The sequence below is a fragment of the Gobio gobio genome, assembly GCF_949357685.1.
Source record: "Gobio gobio genome assembly, chromosome: 20".
In the NCBI taxonomy this organism is placed as follows: Eukaryota; Metazoa; Chordata; class Actinopteri; order Cypriniformes; family Gobionidae; genus Gobio; species Gobio gobio.
Genome location: NC_137113.1, coordinates 33,238,569 through 33,250,853, shown reverse-complemented (window position 1 = coordinate 33,250,853; position 12,285 = coordinate 33,238,569). Strand labels below are relative to the sequence as shown.

General features: G+C 37.6%; 1 protein-coding gene across 2 annotated transcripts in view; it reads right to left on the bottom strand.

The window, feature by feature from the left end:
• Positions 1-12,285, bottom strand: part of stat5b (signal transducer and activator of transcription 5b) — a 52,601-nt gene that overhangs the window by 23,996 nt on the left and 16,320 nt on the right. For both annotated transcript variants that reach the window (XM_079846255.1, XM_079846254.1), the window contains exons 4-9: positions 7,765-7,854; positions 7,503-7,677; positions 3,757-3,887; positions 3,504-3,655; positions 1,786-1,941; positions 1,515-1,694 (exon numbers count right to left, since the gene is read on the bottom strand). In XM_079846255.1, coding sequence (XP_079702381.1) covers positions 1,515-1,694; positions 1,786-1,941; positions 3,504-3,655; positions 3,757-3,887; positions 7,503-7,677; positions 7,765-7,854 — 884 coding nt within the window. The remainder of the gene's footprint in view (positions 1-1,514; positions 1,695-1,785; positions 1,942-3,503; positions 3,656-3,756; positions 3,888-7,502; positions 7,678-7,764; positions 7,855-12,285) is intronic.

Genomic DNA, 12,285 nt, shown 5'->3' with positions numbered 1-12,285 from the left:
TTAAGTGTTTTTTTAAATTATTTGTATTATTTGACTTATTTAGAACATGGTAGTAATGTAAGAGACCTGCCCTTTCATTTGAAACTGTAATGGTCGGTGGTAGGGATACACATGAAGATGAAGGTTCAGGTTCAAACAGTCTTTAATGAACTCCAACAGAACCGGAAAATGAACATAGAAAACACAGGAACTTATATACAGACGACAATGAGGGTAACAGCTGAATGTGATGGCAAATCATATTAGTGTCCATGACAACTAAGGAGTAGCGGGAAAACTGAACAAAGTAAAACAGGAACTGATTAATGCAAACTTAACATCAGTGAAAGTGAAAATAAGATGACATAGACCATTTTTTTTTTCAAACCTGTCCTGGAGGCACCCCAGCCCTATACATTTTTGTGTGTCTCCCTCATTTATCACACCTGATTCAACTCATCTGTCTGATAAGGGAGACATACAAAATGTGCAGGGCTGGGGTGCCCCCAGAACAGGTTTGAAAACCCCTGACATAGACAGGCTAAGGCCCCGTCCACACGGAGACACGTGTAGCTGTATAAAATATTGGTATCGCATCAACGTTTCGTCCAGAAGGATCCGGCATTTTATGAGCATTTTATGATTTTATGAAACCGGGTCCCAGAGTGGATAAATCTGAAACCGACACCCTTGTGTTTTTATAATCCGTATATTTTGCGAAATGGTGATGTCATCACACCACGTTTTGCGCATGCTCCAAGTCTTCTTCTCCGTTTTTAGTGTATTTCTGTGGCAGAATTAGAATGCCACATACTGGTCTGACATGTATACTACATCGTTTTGAGCCGGGTTTAGTGGTTTCGTGTGTACGCTGATATTTCTTGTGACGAAGGGAAAAATAGATTGGACAGGGAAAACTGTGTGGATGTGACCTAAGTGTGACAGAAACCTGTTTATTCTGTGTTTTTGGTAAGAGTAGTTAGGTAAGGTTTATTGTAATTTTTTTCTTTATGATAGGTTGCTGTTTAATTTTCCTGTCTTTGTTTGTTATTTTGGGCCTTGGGTTTTTCTGATGAAAAATACCTTTTTTTTCTCTCCCCCAAATCATACCAGTTTATTGTTACTTTCTTTTGATTGGGCCATGGGCCTCTTTAACAAATTCTATTTTATTTTTCATTCTTTCTGATATTTACAATACATTTATCATCTAAGTAATTGTGTTTTCCATGGTCCTTTTGGTCTGATGTCTTGATGGAAGCCTTTAGTTATTTTTTTAAATGTTTATTACATCTTAGTCCTAGTGGATGTAATAAAATGGGGGCTACGCCACTTCAGTAATATTTGCAATATTTTGGCCAATGTGGCTCCCTACCCCAAATGAGAGAAAGCAACAAGTTCTAAATCTCTTCCATGTTAAGTTTTAGCCAGGTGACACCATTATGTCAGTTGCTTGTTTTTTATTTTATTTCTATAGTTAAAAATGGGTTGTTTCTGAAAGTGTTTCATCTTATTCATTTGGTGCACTGTTATCTTACTTGCGGGTGTTTTCGTTCTTGAGTAATGCCTTGGCCTGCTGTTCACTGATGATTGTGGCCTTAACCTGAGGAGGATTCATGTGGACGTTGAGTTTTCCACCGACCAGCAAGCGAACCGTCGCCGAAAATTTTGTCTGAGTCTTCAGCACTTGAGGAGGCTGTTTCTCTATAATAAATGTGCTGCAGAGAGACCAGGAGAAAAGACACTGCTCAAAACCTTGCTTCACTGAGAGAGACAATAGTCATGTGATTGAAGCAACTGTGTGCGCACCTGGTGACCAGTGCTGATATGACATCTGTGACGGTAGTGTTGAGTTCAGTGAGAAGTTCTTCTGTGGGTCCAGGTATGGGAAGCTGCTGTGTCAGGTGTTCAACTCGACGAATCTGCTGTCTGTTTTGCCAAATCATATCAGCCAACTTCTCACACCTGCATTCACAAAACAAGAACATAAAATACTGTCCAAGAGGAACCTAGCAATGGGGCACGTGCACATCTCATACAGACAACTGAATCTCAGCGAATCCACTGACATAATTGTTAAGCCCAAAGTATACTTTTTTGTGTACGCAAGCCAAGGCACAGTCGAACACACAGCCTTGCAAAGTATACTTCTTTTGACTCGTACGCATACACAGGCGTTCGACACATGCACAGTTGAGCTCACTAGCCACGAGTAACAACCCAGTTAAATACTGAAATTTTTTTTAAATGCGCATGTGCAACTTGGGCGTACAAAGTATGCGCGGTTACAGAAATCCAGCAGTGCGCTTTCTCTTTTGATGATGAAATTTGCATCACGCACACTGTACGCTGAGCCTCGTGCGCGCATAAAAAGTTAAGTATACTTCACTTTAAACTCACCTGATTGATTACCTGTTGGATGAACAAGAAACTTTTGGAAAACTAGAAGCATTAGGGCTCAGCGTAAGATTTTTATATTGCGGTATGTAAAGTCATTCACATGTCATAATGATAAAGAAACATGCATCAATGAGAATTTAAGTACTTTAAGTGCTTGAAGTTAAGAGTTATTAAGCACAATAAATCCTCACTCACGTCTCACACTAAGTCATTTTTGTAGGGGATTTATTTATATGAACATTATTTTTATTCTTTGAATCCCTATATTTGCATCCTTTAATGAGGTAAAGTAGAAAAACATTGTAGATCAGATACATTTTTAGTTGTCAAAATAACAAATCATTAATTATCTTTTTTTAATGTTTTTAGAATTTGGTAAATGACTTTAAACCTTGTGCATCAATTAAAAAAAGTTACACATAGGTCCATAAAGGACAAAAATGTCCAAAGGATGCACAAGGGTTAAATATCAGTCAACACAAGTCAACTTTAGGCCAATCAGACATTACAGGGGCTGTGTATTCATTCAGAAATGTATTTTGTAGGTTTCAGTTTTAATCTCTCCTCACATTCAACTTTAACACAGTTTGTGTTTGTTAGGCAAAGTAAGGCAAGTCAAGTATATAGTATTTTCCCACATGCCCACCAGTTGATTAGTTTGGGCTTGGTGTTTATAGTAAATGCCAACATTGTTTAAATTCATTTTATATAAATATTACATTCTTGTTCTGTTTACCAGTAAATATGATGGATTTTTGTGGAGTGAGGAGAAGTAAAATACATGTTTCTAGTGTTATAATGTTAAAATTTTTGTTTTATTTACCCAGTATTTTACAGTCTTTATGTATGTAAAAATAAAATGCAACATGTATAACAATGTGACTTATCTTGCCGCTTGTATTCAGAAGCATTTTTTATTTGATATATTGATTAACACTCTGATTAATAATATTAATCTCAATATGTCAATAGATGGCGAAAAACAAATTAGCTGCTATTGTATTTGACGTGGCTTTAGGGTTTGTGTAAGGGTAAGTCATATTAATTAGCTTATAAAAAGAAAAAAGCCTACAATCTCAGACAGCCCAATAAATATGAGTGTGTGTGTGTATATTGTGCATCAGTACCAGGCTTGCAGTATGTCCAGGCCTCCCTCTGATGGTCCTCCGTTTCCTGCAAGCTGCTGTCGTCTCTTCCACTGGATCAGTTCATCATCCACGATCACGGTTTGCTGTTTCCTCAACAAAGCTAGAGTTCTCTGATGCTTCTCCGCCAATTCCTACACCCAAACACACATTATATTATTCAACTGCTGGAAAATATGCTCATGATTTCTGAAGTAAGTAAAAAAGACATATTTATCATCTGGATTCAGTGTACCTGTCTGTATTTCTGTAAGGTGTTGGCCTCTCGTGTGAGCCAGGCCTCTAGCGTGGACTTCCTGCTCTGCAAACCCGATTCTCTCTGAACACGCTCGGCTGGAGGAAGGCTGGCCAAACTACTCAACTGCGCTACTCGACACAGACAAAATTTCAATTAATCAATTAAAAATACAAGATATAGTTAAATGAGTCATTGAGTGAGTGTTCCCAGAAAGCCCTGTGTATGACATGACATGTGTTTTGCCATTTTGTTCAGAACGACTCACTCAGTTTGAGTTCAATCAAGAGAAATTACATTGCAGAGAAAGCTGTTGACTGCGTGATCCACACATAACCTATGGGAGTACAGTGTACACCATGCCAAATTCTGTGAATGGAATTTTGTGTATATTACCTATAATAATCTGACATTAATTGCAATTAGGAATGGGCAAAAAAATAGATTTTTCGATTTATCGTTTTTTTTTTTTTTAAATGTGGTTGATTCGATCAAAGAAAATCTTTTTTCTGTATTTATTTTCGCAAACGTTGAACATAATATCTGTTTGACATTAATCTTATTACTAGTCTTCTCTACTTCTATTTACCTTGCACGACAGCGGGGACCCTGTCATTCATTCAGTGCTTAACATGGCGTATGCAGGTGCGGCTTTAAGACTTTCCAGACAGTTAAAGGAAATGTCCCGATCGGGTGAGTCCTGCGTGGTCATGTTTTCAAGCCAGTGTGCAAATAATACAATTAATTCAATTAATTATTTTTGATGTCTCCCTGCACTTGTACGGACAAATTTATTCACACAAATGTATCTCAAAACCCCCACCTTTGTGAGTATCCAAGTAAACATAGTCGGTTATGGCTTAAGTAAGCAGTAGAGAAAGAACACGTGTATTATATTGCAGGGCTCGACATTAACGCTTGTCTGAGACAAGTGGATTTTTTGAAGGGGCAAGTGAAAGAGAATTTTACCTGCCCGACCGGACAAGTATCCTAATTTAAACGTCAATAACAAAAATAACTAGGGAATCCCCAAAACACAAGAATGATTCTGCATTCATTGGCGGAAGTGGTAATTGATAGTGAATAATAATATACACTCACCTAAAGGATTATCAGGAACACCATACTAATACTGTGTTTGACCCCCTTTCGCCTTCAGAACTGCCTTAATTCTACGTGGCATTGATTCAACAAGGTGCTGAAAGCATTCTTTAGAAATGTTGGCCCATATTGATAGGATAGCATCTTGCAGTTGATGGAGATTTGTGGGATGTCTGTGTTCTTAATGTTAAAGGTGCAATAGGTGATCTGGGACATGCTAACTTAAGCCTGCTAGCATTGAAAGCATACGATCCCACCTTCACAGCAAATCGCCGTTCAAAGCCACGTTTCCTCCAAAACACATGAACGCACACAGACCAGAAGCGAGACGACCAGAGACAACGTTATTGGATCTCATTGTGTGTCATTCACTGGTGAGAAAACTTTACAGTACAGTTAGTAACAGTACTACAATAACGAATGTAAACAACTGTTTGCCTGTCATTCTCGCTCTGCCTGCACAGCGTACGTGAACACGCTGATGACGTATGATGTCTGCGTGAACAGGCTGCGCAGTGGTATGCAAACACACGTTTGACTGAGAGGGAACACATGCTTTCATTTTATTTGGACCGAATTTAATGTTTGAACGAACATTTTTTGGTCCTACGCCTTCCACAGATGATATATATGTATAAAAATACATTTAGACCGCTTAACATAGTGATTGCTATCAGGATATGAGGAGACTTTCAACCAGCATAACAAAAAGATTCTGTAGAGAATAGACATGTGCCGGTAAACAGTAATACGATATACCGCAATAATGAACATGCACAATATTGTTATCGTGGGCACTTAAAAATACCGTGAATAATTATTTATTACGAATTATTCAGATTTTTAGAATGTATTTTAAGAATACTTTACCCATCAACCGTTTAAAATGAACGTCAAAGAGGAACGCACTGATGTAAACAGACCGTTCATGAGCCGAGCACATGGCGGAAGGCATGAAAACGCACTGAAGTGCACATTCACTTTCAGACAGCAGAGGGCGCTGATGGAACAGCAGAAATACAGCCGTTTCCCAAGTAACCATAATCCGGTGCTCGTCATCACACAACCTAATACTTAAAGACTTAAAGTCATTTTCAAACTTAATTTTTTTTTTAAGTTTTAAATTACATGCCCTAGATATTGTTTGAATATGTTCTGACTGTTGTTCAATCACACACTTTACAATATGGCTCCATTATTTAACATTAGTTCATTCATTAACAAACTGACAATGAAAAATACTTCTAAAGCATGTATTAATCTTAGTTAAATGTACATTTCAGCATTTAATAACACATTATTAAAATCAAAAGTTGTAACTGTATTATTTAATGGACCTGAGCTTACACTAACAGTTGCTTTTTTAAACTAACATTATCAAAGAAGAATAACTTCTGTAAAAATGTAGCTATTCGCTCTTTGTTAATGTTAATGCATTAACTGGCGAGACATTATTGTAAAGTGTTACCTATTGTTCTTTATAATTCTTTAGCACTTTAATCTGTTTCAAATATTTGTTTACTTTATACATTTTTGTGTATTGCTTTATTGTATTTAAATGTTTGGTTCTTTTGTTATAAGAAAGTTTTTAAACCTGTTATAGTATGACAACACTTTTTTTGAAACTTTTTTTAAAATATCGTGATAATAACGTATACCGTGATAAAAGCTTCAGCAATTAATCGCAACATGAAAATTTGATACCGGCACATGCCTAGTAGAGAATCACCTATTGCACCTTTAATCAAACTACAAAAGACAAAGAAATCACTCCGAGCTCTTCACTGAATAACGTTACTTTAATAAGGATTAATCTTTATTTAATTTGTACAGTGAGGTTTATATGTAGTGTGATTACTTTCAGTTTTTGTGGATGAAAACTACTGTTAGACCTACCTGAAAAACCTGAAAAGCACTGTAGTTTTAGCTGTGGTATCGAAATTGAGAATCGTTATCTAAATTGTCACTGGTATCTAAAAGTTTGAGTGTCATAACCTTAATTATAACAATATAAAGGATACATGGGTCAAAAACAACAAAAACAACAACTATTTTATTAATTTATTACTTTTTTTGTGGTGGGGCCAGTGAAAATGTAATCACTGAATCCATTGAATCGAATCAAAAATGGAGAATCAAATTGAATTGAGATCTTGTGAATTGGAATCAAATCGATTCGGGACATCTGTACTGATACCCAGCCCTAATTGCAATCCTGAATTGATTAATTATCAGAAGTTTTTACTCCATCACCTAACCGATGCATCGTACTATGGTAGATAAGCAGCAACTTACATTGTTATATAGGAAAAGCACCCCAGAACAGCCACTGAAACAATATATGACTGACTCTCTGAACTGGAAGTTCCATATTAATGCAGTCAGGTAACACTTTATTTTACAGTGTACTTGTTACCCATTATGACATTTGACCATTAGGCTGCTTTTACTTGAAAGTATGAAAGAAAAAATATATTCTCTCTTTATCTGTAGACATCAACAGCATGTCATATTTTATTTAATATTTACTATAAAAAGGTTTTACTTGCTAACCAATCAGAATCAAGCATTTAGCGGTGTTGTGGTATAATACAGAAAAATGATAAATGATAAGTGCAGGACGAGATGACGTAATATGTTCATACCCTGTATCCTCAAGCTCTCCTGGTACTGAATGATGAAATATTCTTGACTGTGCTGCAGCTTGCGGAGGTCGTTCTCTGTGTCCTGCATCATGACACGCAGCTCCTCAAATATCTGGTTGATCTGCTGGTATCTCTGAGGGGTCCCATCTACCGGACCCGACCCCGGACTGCTGGCCTAATCACCACAAACATACAACATAACAATCCAATCATAACCCCTTAGTGTAGATCAACAACCAAAGAAACTATGTGGGTGACTTACATTGGATGCTTCCTGTACGAGTCTTTGCTCAGTGTAGAGAATGTGTTTGACACACCGCACAAGCTCCAAAGGGCAAGGGTCATACGAGCTCTACAAAACATAGGATCATCAAACTCAGATCATCGTGGGTATGAATTTAATTCATCAGAGGAACACATCTTTTGAAAAGAAACATGCGATAGACCTCGATTCTCAATCATTTAGATTAGATTCCAATCAGACACACAAATAATCAGATTTGGACTGACAGTGCAAAGAGCCTTTGAAGCTGCTTCATACTCATCAGATCATTTAATTTAGAAGTAAATGAAAAGAAATATGAAGTAAACAGTGTGAATACAGCAATATTTCTTCAAATGTGAAATCCTTCTAAAGGCCGATTCACACCGCACAGACAAACGCCAAGTCTGTATGAGTTTTTTTGGATCAGTGTGTTACCCCCTGTCGGTGTCTGTTGCCATTGGTCAGAGTCTGTTTTCACCCGATTGAACATGTTCAATCAGCGTTTTTGTTGGGTCGTGGAATGTCTGAGCAGGGTGGTATGATTTTCCAACAAACGACAACAAACTCTGACGTAATCTGACATGGACACGAACCGTTGCCACGACGATGAGGCAAGTCCCTTGCAAAGACTGTGCGTAGGTGCTGGATGTGCTTAGTAAATTATCTTGTAGTGAAAATGGCAGGTTTCTGGACAAATCAGAAGACAATTCTAGAGAAAGAGCAAGGAGATATTCGCGAGAACACACTGGACAAAATGAGGGAGACGGAGAGCAGAGCCATTTGAAAGTGCGCATCCAGTAAGTTTTGTGCTAGAGTGAAATAAATCTGCATGAGAGCGGAGAGATTCTTCACAAGGACGCACTCTTGCGTTACAATAATGCACTCTCGACATTTAACGTCATAGAAAAAGCCTCAAATGAACTATAAAACGAGAAGAAAGTCATGTCTAAAAGCTGCAATCTGTTATTTGTATTGGTTAAAAATACTTGAATGGAGAATATCTTGTGTTTTTTCTGTGGGTGTTCAAGTTTGTCGGCCTCTGTTGGGGCAGTGTCAACATGACAGTTTTTTTTCCATAAAATTCTAAATCCAACGGCCAAATAGTTGGTGTTTGTCTGTGCAGTGTGAATTGGCCTTTATGGGTAATGCAATACAAGTAACGTGAATTATGTTATCAGTAGGGGTGCACCGATCCGATATTAGGATCGGATATCGGCCGCGATACTGACAAAATAGCTGGATCGGGGATCGGAAAAATGAACAGATCCACAAGCCGATCCAGGTGTTTTTTTTCCGTCGCAGCAGAACCTACGTCATTCGTCAGCTTCACGTGTGTGTCGCATGCTAGAAGCAACATGGAGCGAGCCAGAGAGTCGGTGTGGAGGAGATATTTCACGCTTGCCACGCCAACTAGTTCGTCGGCTGTTTGCAATGTCTGCAAAGTAACTTAAATGTTTCGAGGGGAGGTGGTATTACTGCAAAGTCAGGGTCTTTCCTGCATTGAACATTTTTTGATGGCCGCCAAAGCCTAATTTGACGAGTTATTGTATGTGGAACAGATGCTGCACTTGTGCCTGAGTGACAGAGAGACCGACCAGAGAGCTCCTCCCCCGCGCGCGCTCTCTGGGTTTCAAAATAATCAGCGTTAGCTCTCTCATATTTCACATATTAATCCAATTCCAAATCTAAAGGTCGGAAGACCGAAACCATGTTGCTCGTGACACATTCGGACAATTGTGTCTTTGAATTACCGCTGGGTGTGCATTGCGCTCAAAAAATGTTGACTCTTCTCTGACCAGCTGACATAAAGCATACTTTCAATAAACGGGAGACAAATCATATTCAGTTATGAAGTGTTTTCTGTGTGTTGACATCTTTCGCGATGTTCTAACAGACGGGATTCGCACACAACGCGTCTGCTAATGTCCGATTCGCGACCTAATGACTCATTTGAACCGAGTCATTTTAACGACTGGTTAGATTAGAACAACTGATCTGTCCAACACTGAACTCATGAATCAGTTTATTAATTTACTCAGAACGCATCTGAAATGAGAACACAAGTGTGCTTACCCAATTAAGCAAAAGTGGATAGTAAGAATTATTTTTAATTATCAACAGTATTTCAGCTTATTTCTGTTGACAATGTGTAGTAAAATAAATAGGCCTAGCCTACAATCATTTAGACAGGAGTGAGGTGAAACCAGAACAAAGTTGTTATTAGCTAGCTGATCATTTTTATTAAATTGCATATGGCAGAAAATTAAGACTATTTGTTAATTTGTAATGCTACTTTTTAATATTGATATGATTATATACCAAAACAATTATCTGTAGTGTAAAAAATGTTTGGTAACTGTCAGATTACTATTGTATGTTTGACCAATACACTGTTTTTTGTTTCCACTGCTACATTTTATTTATTTAAAGAAGTTTGATTACATTCTATTTTAGATTTGAATGCACAATTGTTTTTTAAATAAATAAGAATTCAACACTTTACATACATCTGTTATTTTGTCTTAGTTATGTTTAGTTAGTAAAGTCTGGTGCCTTTAGTCTCTTCAAGGAAGGTATAAGGTGGAAGATATACAGTTTATTATTAATTCAACAATAGTATCGGATCGGTATCGGGTATCGACAGATACACAAAGCCCAGGCATCGGTATCGGTATCGGGACTGAAAAAGTCGGATCGGTGCACCCCTAGTTATCAGACTTAATTTTTTCAAGTAGCAAATTAAAGCATTACTTTTAAATTTACAACAAAATATCTGAGTCACTTTTTCAAATACGCAATGCAAGCTACTTTGTTTTTCCATGTATTGACTGACACCTCTTCTGTCCCCATGTTGAGAGAAATCGTGAGCCAGAGGCGTTGTGAGCGCTGAGTAAACATGATGGTTATTGTAGTTCTAGACTAAATGTGAGCATGGATTTACTCATCTCACTAGTACAAAAACAGATTCGGTATTCCTCAAAATTAATACAAACAGTGAAATGCAAACTCAATAATTAAATGTTAAATAACACAAATATACAGGGAGTGCAGAATTATTAGGCACGTTGATTTTCTGATCATGTTTTTTTTCCAGGCACATTTGACCAATTCCAAACCACAGTAATCCTAATAACTACTATTGATTTAGTATTTAATAATGTATAAGTGATATATAATTGTTCATAAAGGCTGGAAATGAAAATCACCTTATATTCAGGTGTGCAGAATTATTAGGCACGTTTTCTTTTACAGATAAATTGAGCCAAAAAAGAGATTTAACTCAGACTGAAAAGTCAAAAAGTATTAAATGCCCATGAGAAGGATGCAATACTAATGCAATACTAGACATTGCAGTTAAGGCATGACCATTGGACAGTGAAATGCTCGTTGGGTCAGCAGGGTCAGACAAAAACATGTGGCGGAGAAAAGACACCTGTTAACTGCAAAAGAATTAAGAATTAAGGTGAAGAATTAAGGGTGAAACCATCAGGAACCCTTTAGTCTCCAGCGCCACCATTTTCCAAAGCTGCAACCTACCTGGAGTCTCCAGAAGTGCAAGGTGTCAGGATCTCAGAGACTTCAGTTAGGTAAAGAATCCTAAAAAATGACCCCCACTAAATAAGAATCACAAGCTGAAGTGTTGTAAAATACATGAAGCCTGCTTTTTTATAGGCTTTATAGATTTTATAGGTTGAGAATGACTCTTGAAGGACCAGCACCACATCCTCTAGTACCACTGTTTGAAGAATTCATCTTCCAGAATCTGGCAGTACGAGTTCATTTTAGTCCATCCTGAAGTCCGTTTTGCAGAGATGGACTAAAAATGAACTCCCAAAACGTACTGCCAGATTCTGGAAGATGAATTCTTCAAACAGTGGTACTAGAGGATGTGGTGCTGGTCCTTCAAGAGTCACTCTCAACCTATCTGTCCATAAAGCCTATAAAAAAACCTTCTTCATGTATTTTACAACACTTCAGCTTATGATTCTTATCTAGTGGGGGTCATTTTTTAGGATTCTTTACCTAACTGAAGTCTCTGAGATCCTGACACCTTGCACTTCTGGAGACTCCAGGTAGGTTGCAGCTCTGGAAAATGGTGGCGCTGGAGACTAAAGGGTTCCTGATGGTTTCACCCTTAATTCTTCACCTTAATTCTTAATTCTTTTGCAGTTAACAGGTGTCTTTTCTTCACCACCTGTTTTTGTCAGATCCTGCTGACCCAGCGAGCATTTCACTGTCCAATGGTCATGCCTTAACTGCAATGTCTAGTATTGCATTAGTATTGCATGCTTCTCATGGGCATTTAATACTTTTTTGACTTTTCAGTCTGAGTTAAATCTCTTTTTTGGCTCAATTTATCTGTAAAAGAAAACATGCCTAATAATTCTGCACACCTGAATATAAGGTGATTTTCATTTCCAGCCTTCATGAACAATTATATATCACTTATACATTATTAAATACTAAATCAATAGTAGTTATTAGGATTACTGTGGTTTGGAATTGGTCAAATGTGCC